Source organism: Cheilinus undulatus, linkage group 23 (assembly GCF_018320785.1).
Source record: "Cheilinus undulatus linkage group 23, ASM1832078v1, whole genome shotgun sequence".
NCBI lineage: Eukaryota > Metazoa > Chordata > Actinopteri > Labriformes > Labridae > Cheilinus > Cheilinus undulatus.
Genome location: NC_054887.1, coordinates 8,628,194 through 8,641,942, shown reverse-complemented (window position 1 = coordinate 8,641,942; position 13,749 = coordinate 8,628,194). Strand labels below are relative to the sequence as shown.

The window sequence follows — 13,749 nt, the reverse complement described above, 5'->3', positions numbered from 1 at the left end:
GTGTTTTTTTTTTATTGTTGTGAGCTGTAAGGTCATCACCAACATTTAAAAGAAGTCTTAAAATGTTTCTCTTTGTATAAGATGAATCCATAATATATGGAAGTTTTACTTCTTGATGCACCTGTGCAACTCTAAGCATGGCAAACAAACATGAACAAAGTCTCTTTGAGGAACTTTGCTTCTGTTCTGTCAGCAGTCCGTGCTTCTATCGAATCAGCAGTCTCCTAGGTGAAGTTTCAGAACCCCCTGATTGTGCAGCTTCATTAAGAGTTCAAACTCAGCTGGCATGGCGTGTACTTTGTCAGCCTGCCTGTCATCATAGTAGTGGTGTGTCAGGTCGTAGAGTCCATAGGGGTGATTACTGAAGGGCCAGAACCCATAAACATGCACATTTTCACAGACTTCAAGTGCCAGGCTGACCATCAATATACCGCTGCTCAGCCGCCCTGACTTCAGGCCTTGTTTTTGCCAGAAAGCAGCCAAATTGTGGAAGTACTCAGGGTTAAAATAGACAGGCCTCACTGGGCTTCCAAAGTCCTCGATGGTGTAAACGACTCGCACACATAAATCAGTATTCCAGACTAAGGAGAAAGCAGGAAGGAGGAGCATAGAACTGCCATATGTACGCAGACTGTCCACAAATGGACGGCGACGATTCATTAGAGACCCATACCTTTAAAAAAAACAAGAGATATCAACCTATAAGACAAAGAGCGCACAAGCTTTACATGAATTCAAATATTCATGGTCTACTGAGATGATGAATACTCAGGCCAGAAATCCCTAAACCCAATAACGCCATTATGATCACCCTTCACATCCCTATGATTACCTTCTTCTTTTGATAGAATGCTCTGTTAGGTTTACTCCTGATGTAACAGGATTCACACCTTCCAAAATGTTCAGTTTTTTTCTCGTCAGTCCACAGAATATTTCCCCAGAAGTCTTGGGGATCATCAAGATGTTTTTGCCAAATGTAAGACGAGCCTTTGTGCTCTTTTTGATCAGCATTGGTTGTGGCCTTGGAACTCTCCCATGGATGCCATTGTTGCCCAGTCTCTTTCTCTTCTTGTCAAATCATGAACACTGACCTTGACTGAGTCAAGTGAGGTCTTTAGATGCTGCTCTGGGTTCTTCTGTGACCTCCTGGATGAGTCGTCAATGCGCTCTTGGAGTAATTTTGGTAGGCCCCTCCTGGGAATGTTCACTGCTCTTCCAAGTTTTCTCCATTTGTGGATAATGGCTGTCACCATGGTTCTCTTTGGTCCCAAAGCCTTAGAAATGGCTTTGTAACCCTTTCCAGACTGACAGATGTCAATGACTTTGAATTTCTATAGATGGTGCCATGATGTGTTGCTTTAAGGTAATTCTGGATTCAACAGGTCTGGCAGTAATCAGGCCTGGGTGTTTGCTAATGATATTGAACTCAGATTTTCCAAAAATGTGTCTGTCACAGTTAATTCATGAATTAACAACGGGGTAATCACTTTTTCACATCAGGCCAGGTAGGTTTGGATGTATTTTTCCCCCCTTAATAAATAAAATTTTCATTTAAAAGCTGTGTTTTGTATTTACACAGACTATCCTTTTATCATATTGAAATGTGTTCTATGACATGAAACATTAGAGTAAGACAAATATGTTAAACAGAAGACATCAGGAAGGGACAAATGCTTTTAACAGTACTGTAGATGATAAAGAACAAACGGCCTAGTACCCAACCTTGTGGCACCCCCATCTCAATTTGTAGTACCTTAGAGCAGGGGTTCTCAACCTTTTCAGCCCAAAATAAAGGTACCAGAGACCAGGGACCCCCACTTTACCTGAAGGTGGCTGAACACAGCCATGCACATTCAAGAATAGTCATGTGCAGACAAGGCCGCCCATTAGGAGGGGAAATGGAAGAGCTTTCTGGGACCAAGCCAAACTGGGGGCCAGCAGAATCATGGTGTATTGTAAAGTTAAGCTGTGGTATTTAAGATTTTCCCTGAATAATAACCACTGTTATCAAAGAAACAAATTTTAATTCATTTGTATACTAAGTAGCCCTCTTAGAAATGTAAAAAAAAAATAGCTAAAGTGAGTTAATAATGGCACAAAATGGTGGGGAAAGTGGTGAAAATAAATTTTAGAGTAACAGAAATGGCTTAGAAATGCCAAAAATAGGGGAAAAGTGGCAAAAAATAACCAAGAAAAGGCAAAAATGGGTTAAAGCAGCAAAAATGTACATATTCAGTGGTAAAAAGGGATTCAAAAGTGGCTAAAATGGCGATAAAGTGGCAAATAGGTGGAAATTTGGTGAAATGGGATGAAAATTGATATAAACTGGCAACAAGGGTTATTTGAGGCAGCAAAAGTCAGAAACTGGCAAAAATTGGCATATCAAATTGTGAAATGTGGCTTAAAAAGTGGTAAAGAGGGGTTTAATAGTGGCAATAATGTGTCAAAAGAGCCAATAATAGGCAGAGAGTGGCAAGATTTGTTTTAGAAGTGGCAAAAACAGGTTAAAAAATGAAAAAAAAAAGGTTTATAAGTTGCAAAAATTTGTTAAAATTAGGCAAAATTGGTGTTAAGTGGCAATAGTGTAACTCAAAAGTGTTCTTAGGTATTTCAGGCTTCTGGAGACCCCCTCTCAGTGTCTCGCGATCCCAAATGGGGTCCCGACCCCAACTTTGAGGAACCTCTGCCTTAGAGCAGTGGTTCCCAAACTGGGGGTCAGGACCCCAGGGAATACGATTCATAATTATATATTTTATATTATTAAAAAAAAAAACATTGTTACAAATGTTCCATTCAAAATAAAAACGTAGTTATCCAGTGAAATTTGTGCTTAAATGTAACTAAAAGTTATGAAAACTACCTAAAATGTGAGTTTTATATGAGGCTTTGTGCAACATAGTGTACTTAATCCACCTTAAGGGAAGGTGGGGGTCCTTGATCTCTGACGCTGTTAGTTTCGGGATCACAGGCTGAAAAGCTTGGGAACCCCTGCCTTGGAGGAACCACCTTCTAATTAAAGCCTGGGTTCCAGTCAGATAGTCAGCAAACCAAGTAACAGCATGCTCTGAATCCCCAGTAGCTTTAAAAGTTGTTGACAGAGTTCCTCTAGAAATGGAGTCAACATACTGAAACAGGCGCTGGTAACCTAAACAGTTAAGTCAGTTCACATTTGGGTCATCAACCTCTCAATTGGTACAGAGCCACATCATCTTCCAAAGAGCTAACATTTCACCCTGCTTGACCGCATTCCTTAAACTGTGTGTTACCAGCTGCACTGATGCTGTGTGCTACCTTTCATGTATCTCCACAGAGCTTGGATCTGCTCATGAAATAGTGCAAGCACCAATACAAGCTAGAAAGATATTTGACAAACTACTAAAAATTCATTATTTTGCTCACTTTTGTCTAAGGATGCTTGGGTTTACCGTCACAAGGTTTGTCTTTGTGCCCACATGCTTCTCATAATTTTCCAAAGGAGGAAGGTTGCACCTGTTTAATGAAAAGAGGAAACTTTTTTAAGGGAATTTGAACATAGATGCTTTGAAATCTGGTGGGTCACTTAGTCATTAGCCGTTCAGTCTACAGCCACAGAACCCTTTCTCACCTGAATACAAACTGAGCTGAATCAATCATCCGTCCACAGCCGCTGTCAGCCAGGATGCCTCCGTTCCCAACAACAGAACATGTGTCCAATGTTCTATTTAAGAAAGGATGCTCCTGAATAACAACCAATGGAAAATGCCATGCCAAAAAATTATATCTATACAGATGATGTTATTCTCTTTATCATATGCTGGGATTTATGATACGCACAAGATATTTGTGCCCTAATCAATGGATATAACCTTGCAAAAGACGATGGCTTAGCTAGATCTTGCAAAGCTTCAGTCAGAAATGGACCAGACCACCTAGCCATCTGAGGATGATGAGGGGATAGCTACGGTCCCTGGGGTTCAGAAACGTGTATTCATTCGCTACCAGGGAGGTTTATTCTGACTTGGCAGCTTATCCCCTGGACATTGTGTCATATCAAGGCCCACAGTTCATGTCTCTTTAATGGAAGGACTTCTGCTGTCTTTTGGGCACCTCTGTCAGTCTGTCACTGGGTATCATCCTAAGACCAATGGCCAAATCAAGCAGACAAACCAGAAGTTGGAGAATAGATCAGAGAGCTCAAATACGATTACCTACTCCAGGGGTGTCCAAACTTTCTCCACCGAGGGCCACATACAGAAATACATAAGGATGTTGGGGCCTCTTTATTATCCGCAAGGCGAGGCATATGACATTGATAAGGTCAGAGGCAGAATAAAGGAGGAGCTGGGGTGGAGGATTTAATGGCTAACAATACAAATAGTCAATAATTTCCAGGTTTTTGGGGATGCCAATGAAATTTCAGGGGGCCCTTTTAGCCCTAGCTACGACTGGCTCCGTCCCCCATAATATTGTTGGTACTGCTATTTGCTGCCATAACCTATCAGGGAGTTAGAAAAGAAGATATTATTATTATTATTTTGGTTGCCAATATGTTTATGTAGTACAAAGCTGTCTTCATTTAGTCACAAAAACATATCAATTAATTCTTCTTGTCAAGATGTTTGTTTACAGAATTAGCATGGTAGCACTGTCTTATGCTGAAACTATGAAGTACAGTACAGTCAAGCAAATGTGGGCCATATTTCATTTTATTTCCAGGATTTGCTGCGGGCCAATCAAAATTGGACCGCGGGACATGTTTGGACACCCCTGACCTACACCTATTATGACCTACCTTGTTAACCTGCTGGGGAGGAGTGACAATGATACAGCAGATGCATTTGGTTACATGAAGCAAACAAACAAACAAAATGAACTATACCGCTGCAAAGGTGCTGAAAAGCTTTGAATCCACTTGGATGGTCCTCTCATGCAAGCCATACACAATTGTAAATCCCACTGGAGTGTTTGCCTGAGTTATGATGGCTTTGTCAAAACCATGGCACTCCCTGGTCAGCTGAGATCTGGGGAAACCACATGTAGACAGAATAGTCCTTCACTCTCTCATCAGTTTCATTTATTTAAAAGAAAGCAGGAAATGAGTGAAGGCAGGGTTGAGATGACCTTGCAAAGCAGTTGAATTTGCCAGACTCCATCTCTGCCATCAGGAAAATTCATCTTGAAAAGCTCCAACCCATAACTTTGCTGCCACACTGATTGCTATTCGGACCAATCAGCTTCATTTGAGGAGAACAAGGTGGTGGCTATGGGCAGGGTTTAGTTGGATTCGGGGTCGTTTGCAACACATACCTCCAGTTCGGTGATTAGGTCCAATATAGGTCTAGCATAGCATCAATTTTACCAGAACTTGACCACGTTTCTGAATGAAATAAAGAATTAAAACAGCAGTGATAGCTTTTCACGATGGGAAAGATGCTTTCGCTATTTCGCTAACCTGCTTTGGGATGAGTTTGTGAGAGTCACGGGGGAAAGGGGCAGTTGATTTTGTCAGAACAGGGTAACATTCAACAACTGGACAATATTGTTTCGCTCTTCACCCAGTCTGTTTCGACATGGGTTTGTGGTTGTTACAAGTTGGGCTTGCGGATGTATACTGCTGCTGCTGCTGCTAATGTAGCTGTTAGCTCGGATGTAGCTATAGGAAAGCGTCATTTTAATCAGAACTGGATCATATTTCTTTTTGAAACAAGAGCAAAGAACTGAATGAAAGCTTGTCCTGGTAGAGAAGATGTTTTTGCACATCTCCCAACACCAGCATTAAGCTCCACCAAGCCTCTCAGAGTAACATGTACGTACAATGAAATTTTGTCTTGTTGCTCTGAATGGCCAGAATATTTTTGAAAGGTCCTGCCCTTCCCAAACACTTTCTATGGGACTTTTCCCAGATGAATGTAAATAAATCCATGCAGTGGATATTTGTAACAGTCGATCTGGCATGTCAGGGTTGGGAAGCATATTAGTACACGGACTGACTGTTGTATGTGCAATTTCAGTTTTTATTTTCTTTCGTTTTTTAAAAGTTCAAAATAAGTTTTCTTACCTGAATTTGTGGCTGTTATCCTGCTGCTTGTGCCAGGTTTTGTTGTAATCCTCCATTATTTTCCCAATTATCTTCCTGTGACAATAATGCACACAAAGTTTTGTCTGGTTGAGGGTTTTTAACAGGATAACAATAAGGCTTAATTTAAAAGACAGCTACAAGTTTGTTGCCATTATTAGATGTAGACAAGATAAGACACAAGCATCATTTCACTCGTAAAACAGGAGCAGTCATTTCAGCTTCTCTTCAGCACAACAAGCAAAACTTGACGAAAGTGGTGCGCTCTAACTCCTGGTTGAATATTCACTAGAAACAACTGCAAAAGCTGTAGCAGTTTAAATAAAAATAAAAAAATTGATACCACAACATAGTGTCCCACGTTTTCTGAATTTAAAAACCTTCCGGCGGCCTGATGTGGGCCTGAGCCACCGGTTGATGAGTAAGTTATTTTCTACATCCCATTCATTATTTTTCATTTGTTTCATTTCACATCTAAAAAAGGGGGAAAAAATTCTAGAGCAAGAAATACAGTAGGACCCCATTTCCAAAAAAGTTGGGACAAATAGAAATAAAATAGAATGCAATGACTGTCAAATCTTATAACTCAACATTTTACCAACAATAGAACATAACCAACATATCAGACTGAGACATTTTACCACTTCATGAAAAATATTACCTCATTTTGAATTTGACGGCAGCAACACACCTCAAAAAAATAGGGACGGGGCCATAATTAAGTCTTTGCAGGACTTTTCGTTTTATAACATTTTCTATTTGTGAGAGCGCCCGGACTCTTCTATTGTGAAGCCATGCTGTTGTGACAGATGTGGAATGCACTCGCACTGTCGTGCTGAAATATTCAGGGTCTTCCCTGAAGGGACGTTTTCTGGATGGGAGCATATTTTGCCCTTAAACCTCTATCTACTCTTCAGCATTGATGCTGCCTTTCCAGATGCATAAGCTGCCAACGCCATAGGCACTAATGCTACCCCATACCGTCAGAGATGCAGGCTTTTGCCCCTAGATAATCCCTTATCCATGGTTTTAAAAAAGAATTTCAAATTTTGATTTATCTGACTGCAGAACAGTTTTCCACTTAGTTGCAAAATGTTCCTCTGGCTGCTTTTTTTTTCATTAGCACCACTTGCCTTGTCCCAACTTTTTTGTGATGCAATGCTGCCATCAAATTCAGAATGAGCGTATATTTTCATGAAATGATTAAATGCCTCAGTTTCAACATCTGATATGTTGTTTATGTTCTGTTGTGGATAAAATATGGGTTTATGATGATTTGCAAACCATTGCATTCTGTTTTTATTGACATTGTTCACAGCGCCCCAACTATTTTGGAATTGGGGTTGTACATGCAGTGCATAATAATTTTCAAATCAATAACAATGATTAAAGAAATATGCAGGAGTAGAGAGAAGCCATGGGCTTGTAGAGTCCCCCTCCTTATGTAAGAAACAGATGGTGCTTCAGGAGAAGCATGGATGGTGTTTGTACTCACTTGCAGCTTTTGCAGAGGTTAAAGGTCTTCGGGGGACTTTTCTTCTGGGGGATCGGTAAGGGAGGGTCCACACGGGTGCTGAGTATATGGAAATGATTTATCAGTGAAGAGGCCAAACAAAGAACATAAAATCTAATCAGGGCTTTTTAAAAATCTGGATGTCATATGTAGACAATTAAATTCCAAGAAGAAGCTTCAAACAGCTTATTCTGCCATTGACTCTTGTTTGGTGTTGTTTGGTGGATCGGATGATTAAGGTCTGAAGAAAAGAGACATTTTGGCAATTTATTCATTCAACAAACAGGAGCCTCAGTGGTGTGGGGAAGAACCATACACAGCCACAACAGCCTGGCATCTCCTCCTCATGCTGGTCACCGGCCTGGTCACACACTACTGTCGAATGGCGTCCCATTCTTCAACCAACATTTCATGCAAGTCAGCCAATGTGGTTGTGTTGGTCGCTCTGACACGCCCAAGCTGATTGCACAAATGTTCAGTGAGGTTAAGGTCAGGACTGCTGGCAGACCGTTCCATCCTCTCCACTCCCAAATCCTGGAGGTAGTCTCTGATAAACCCCGCTCTGTGGGCGCAAGCATTGTCATCTTGGAGGATAGAGTTCAGTTAGACTGTGGAGAGTTGGGATAGATACTGGTTGCAGAATCTCATCTTGATATCCCTCTGCATTGAGATTGCCATAAAAGCGTAAATGAGTCGTAAATGGCAGCCCTTTGAGGCCTGAGATTGGCTGCATGCAGTCCATTATAGACTGTCTGGGCAGAGAGCCGTCAGCCATATCATCCTGCAATCCTTGAGTGCTAATCTGTAGAGACAGCCTAAGTTCTGACAGGTCTTCTTGGGGTGTCGTCTTCTTGGGACACCACCTCATGGACACCAAAAATGGCTTCCATGGGAGATGGATGCAATGCCCAAGGTGTGCACATGGTCACATCAGGAGTAAAAATAACACAGCATTTCATCAGAAGAACATCATACCAAGAGTCAAACATGGTGGTGGCAGTGTGATGGTCTGGGGCTGCTTTGCTGCTTCAGGACTTGGACCACTTGCTGTGATTGATGGAACTATGAATTCTGCTCTCTACCAGAAAATCCTGATGTAGAATGTACAGTCATCAGACCTCAAGCTCAAGCGCACTGGGGTTATACAGCTGGACAATAATCCCAAACACACCAGTAAGTCCACCTCTGAATGGTTTAAAAAAACAGTGAAGTTTGTGGAATGGCCCAGTTAAAGTCAGGACTAATTTCTAATTGAGATGCTGTGACATGACCTGTTACAGGCCGTTCATGCTGGAAAACCCTCCCAGTGTGGCTTAGTAAAACAATTCTACAAAGACGAGTGATCCAAAATTCCTCACAGTGATGTGAAAGACTCATTGCCAGTTATTGCAAATGCTTGATTGCAGTTATTTTTTCACACATGGGCAGGTAGGTTTGGATGGCTTTTTCCCTTAATAGATGGCAGGAAGTTACTCATTTGTGTACCTCATTGCATTGCATTATTTATCTACTTCTGCTTTATGTAATTACCATGGCATTATTAAACAAAAAGTGTAAAGACATTCACTGTTGCTCCTAATACAACAAATGGACAGGTAGGCTGTTTCACATTAAAGTAATCTTTCTCCACATTAATTTGAATTTCTTATGCTTTGAGCTCTACTGTTTTAGAGCACAGACACAACTGCTACCTTAATACACACAATCATGAATAAGAAATAAAGGGACCAAAAGGAAAGGTCAGAAAACACTCACTTGCTGTTGACATGGTACCAGACCACAGTGATCAGAATGCTCACCAAACACAAAAGACTGATCATCGGTGAAAAAAGTGACTTCATCCTAAATTGATGGATTTCTTCAAATCTTTCTCTACTACACTTGATTTTTTTTCCTTTGGAAAAGGCAACAACAGCTCTAAAACATCTTTTTATATCAGATATAATCCTGGTAGGTGCAGCTCTCCCAAATCATGATAGCGTAAATCAAGGTGTGAGGTGTAACTGTAAACTGAGACTCCACTTCCTGGCATTCACAAAAAGTCTCTCAGCCAACTCTGTCTGGAGCTATTATTGTCGCAAAACCACTTAATGGAGATCCGTACACAAATCTGCAAATATGTGCACAGATCTGCAAATGTGTGTACAGTATATCCTATATTTATTTTTAAGCATATAAGGGATAAAGGCAGGTAATTTTAATTCTCCTCAGATGAAGCTGAACATTCAGCTTTGGGGCCCCCTAGTGGCTTGTGGCGCCCTCTGCATTTGCTTTAAATATGAAATACAAATGTTAAAAAATGGCAAGATCATCCGGCTCACACAGCGTTGTATAGGGGAGTTCTGTTTGAAAAACAGAACATAATGAAGCCCTGTCTAGTATGAATGGCAATTCAATCACTGTAGTGATAGGATTTTGGAGTCCATTAAGTCAAAACCGCTGCCTTCTGTGTGATGCCTTTGCTATGAGGATGGCAGCCTTGCCTGTGAGCCTGCACTGAGGGCAACAAAACCCAATGCTTACACTTACAGATCTGAGCACACATTTGCAGATCATGCACAACAGAAATGTGGCAAAAGTCAGGTGTGTATGACGGCCAATTGAGAGGCAGACTACAGTTGTAACGGATGGCTTGTGAGTCACAAATTGGTCGACACCTTTGCAGATTATAGCACACATTTGTGTATCTTTGTGCAAATTTGCAAATCTTTTTCTGTTAAAGTATTTCTAGATTTGTGCACACCAGAGGTGTCCAAACTTTTTCCACAGAGGGCCACATACAGATCTATATACGGATGGTGGGGCCACTTTCATAGTCCTCGGCATGAGGATTTAAAAGTTAGTAAGAATAACCCAATGTAAGTTGATACATGTTTAGTGACTGAGTATGCCTAAATGGCTTGCTAATGGCTGACAGGGCAAATAGACAGTCATTTTCAGGATTTTGGGGAGCCAATCAGATTTCAGGGGGCCCCGTTTGGCCTTAGCTACCACTGGCTCTGCCCATGACATGTTACTGGTGCTGCTATTTGCTGTGTTAATCCATCAGGACATTATTAATCAAGATATCTTCTTTTTTTAAAATGTTTGTTTGCAGAATTAACAAGTAGCACTCCCTTGTGCTGAAACTAAGAAGTACAATAGTAGTTTTGCAACAATAATGGCTCTATCACTCTGTTAAACCTTTGTTGAAATCTTAAAATCATTAATAATCAAAAGTAGATTTTTCAAAAATGGTTGCACATTTTCACAACTACAAATAAAAATATTTCTGTGAGTTTCAGGCCAGAGAACTGACCATGGATAAAACACACCAAGTCTTCACTGGTGACAAAGTTACAACCAACTGGTTCTACAACATTTCCCTTACATTCAAACACAGAAAAATGTGCATCTGGGGTTGCACACATTATCCATGCCCCAACACCTCTACACATGGTGTGGTTGTGGGTGGTGCAGTCACAAAATCAGATGCCATACTGATGCCTATCAGACTCAGAAGGCTTAAACAGCTGTGAACTGGCATGTCTTTTTGATACAACATGAAGAAAGGGCACATAGTGAATCATGGCATGCACCCTTAATAGGTCTTATCAATAGGTGGTGCTATAACAGATATTTTAACAGTAACTGAACCCTCAGACCACTTGTTTCAGATGAAGACTTATGTAAACGAGGATTTATCATTACAGTTGATTAGTTTGCACAAAGTACCACCCACTTTTTTTTCCCACAGCCATTAACCTCACTAGGAGCAGCTCACAGCATGTATGCAGCTCCACCAATCAGAGACGTTATAGTGACACTCTAGGACTGTGGGTTATGTAGTGCTGTAGCCTGAGATCCTGACTAAACAATCTATTTCTAAAAACGAGGTGATGAAATACTTGATGGTGGAACACATGACGATGCGTCTTCATTTTTCCATTTAAACTGTGCTTTGTTAAAAAATGAACCATTCAATTCACTAGCAGCAACAGAATGTGGAAGTTCTGTAAGTAAGGTGGGCTCATCCAATCAGAGATGTCCCTGTCACTGTCGGGATCAAAGTAACTTCTTGCTAAATGGCGAGACATCAAACTTTGTTCAGTGGTGTTTTGTGCCTTAAACTGTCGGGATCAAAGTAACTTCTTGCTAAATGGCGAGACATCAAACTTTGTTCAGTGGTGTTTTGTGCCTTAAACTGTCGGGATCAAAGTAACTTCTTGCTAAATGGCGAGACATCAAACTTTGCTCAGTGGTGTTTTGTGCCTTAAACTTTACCCGGAAGGCACGTTCAGCTGCCCTCAAACCGCCTTCCAGTCGGGTTGCTGCTCCCCCAGACAACAATGCTAGTTAGCTTGCTTGCTAGCTTCTATATTAGGCAAACATTTGTAAATGTCAGCTACTTTAAATCAAATATGAATAATGTCATAGATTAAAAACAAACAAGCAAACAAAATAACTCAGTTGAATATCCTCAGAAAATTAAGACAAGCTTATTTATTTGGTAGCTAACTAGATGCCTTCTAGGATGCTTGGTGACTTATTATGAAGAGCCTAGCTGACTGTAAGGCAACTAAAGACATGGTAGGGACATGTTAAAGTCTTCCAGGTTGCTTATATTGGCTACCTGCCAGACAGCCCGTTGGCAGTGGATAACTGTATGGTAGCTAGGCATAGTTAGCATTTGACTTCCAGGCTGCTAATATTGTAGCTACCTGCCTGGCTGCCCCTTGGTTGTGGAAAGCTGTAAGGTAGTTCAGAGATTTGAATGGCAGCCTTATGGTAAAAATAAAAAAAAAGAAACGCTCAAAAAGTGGGTGGGCCTTCTCCACCGGACTTGTGTCTACTGTTATTTGTGGCAGTACAAGTAAGCACTTCAAAAAACAACTTCCTGCTCATGGCGAATTACTATCCTTCACCTTTTGTTATTGTTTTGATAGAGATTCCTAGGTTAATTTATGTACTACGTTGCATTACTTACTAGTTTTAAGAAGGAGGGGTATCACTTTAATATGATCAACATCTTACACTGGTGATGCATAGTTCCTATCAGCTACTTTTAATTTTTCTTTTAAGCAGAGACATATGCATAGTTTTTCAAAATAAGGTTTCCAGTATCCCACCCATTTCTCTTGATCGTTGCTTAGATATTTCTACACCTTGGCTGGAGTCCATCTGTGGTAAATTGAATTTACATTTTTACATGATTTGGAAAGGGAAATCAAAGTGTAGAAACATCTCAGCAAAGATTAAGAGACATGGGAGACAGCTGAGCTAAAATTCAAGTGTTTTTTGTAAAGTGGTCTGAATATCAGTGTGATATTTCAGTTTTTTTCTTTTTGATAATAATAATTTCTAAAATTCTGTTTTCAGTCTGTCATGATAGGGCACAGAGTGGTCTTACTCTAGCATTGGGCTGTAACACAAGAACAATGAAACAAGAGAAGTAGGTGAATACTTTCTGAGTGCACTGTTTCTCCAGCAGGTGGCGTGGTTGCTTTAAAGTTAGATTGACTCGTATCACAGGGACGGTTCAGGGAGTTCATATGGTACAATGCAATACTCAGCAGTTGAATGAAATTCAGACAATATGATTCAGCAGATAACACAGACCTAAACAAATGCTTTCTATTCTCTTCTTGCGCATTTTGACCGTGCCATTTCCTCTGTGATTGCAAACATGAACTTAAAAACTAGTCATACACAAGAAAAGCATGCAGTGCAATGGTGATTTTATTCATACCATTGTAAAATGCAGTTGAATCTGGGAAATTTTAGAGCTACAGGTGTCAGAAGTATTCATGCAAGGTAAAAAAATCGAAAAAGTAGAATATCCTTAAATGTTAACCATTGTTGCGCAGCTCTCGGCTGGCAGACATGTCAGGCCTTCAAACCCCCTAGTCATCCTCACATGGGACAGTAAACAACACACGCACTTATTACACTGCATTACACTGCCCACTGCTCCTGACAATGGTGTTGACTCATAATCCAATTAGTTAGGACATTTCCTGTTTATATTCCTGCCTGGAGCACAAGTACAACACAGTCACCTTGGGGCTGAGCTCATCAAGCCGCCAAAGACACAGCAGCAGGTCCTCTCAGTGCAGTCCCAGGCTGCTTGTGTCATATTTCTACTTAAATTAAAACTCACTCATTCAGAATATATACCCCTTATTGATCACTTATTATCAAA

At 40.7% G+C, this 13,749-nt stretch overlaps 1 protein-coding gene across 1 annotated transcript; it reads right to left on the bottom strand.

Moving 5' to 3' along the window:
• Positions 1-213: 213 nt before the first annotated feature.
• On the bottom strand, positions 214-9,409 carry LOC121505676 (alpha-2,8-sialyltransferase 8E-like). Its single transcript, XM_041781174.1, has 7 exons — positions 9,324-9,409; positions 7,551-7,628; positions 6,038-6,112; positions 4,859-5,000; positions 3,605-3,717; positions 3,400-3,489; positions 214-673 (listed from the first exon to the last, which is right to left on the bottom strand). Exons 1-7 carry the CDS (start codon positions 9,407-9,409, stop codon positions 214-216), a joined length of 1,044 nt encoding a protein of 347 aa, XP_041637108.1.
• Positions 9,410-13,749: the final 4,340 nt, after the last annotated feature.

What these genes read in the sequence shown, in the direction of transcription:
- LOC121505676 (XM_041781174.1), bottom strand. Translation starts at nt 9,409, where the DNA reads ATGAAGTCACTTTTTTCACCGATGATCAGTCTTTTGTGTTTGGTGAGC. An exon ending in AACCTCTGCAAAAGCTGCAA is followed by an intron (nt 6,113 to 7,550) that starts GTGAGTACAAAC and finishes TTATTGTCACAG; the next exon opens with GAAGATAATTGGGAAAATAA. An exon ending in TCAGCTCAGTTTGTATTCAG is followed by an intron (nt 3,490 to 3,604) that starts GTGAGAAAGGGT and finishes TTCATTAAACAG; the next exon opens with GTGCAACCTTCCTCCTTTGG.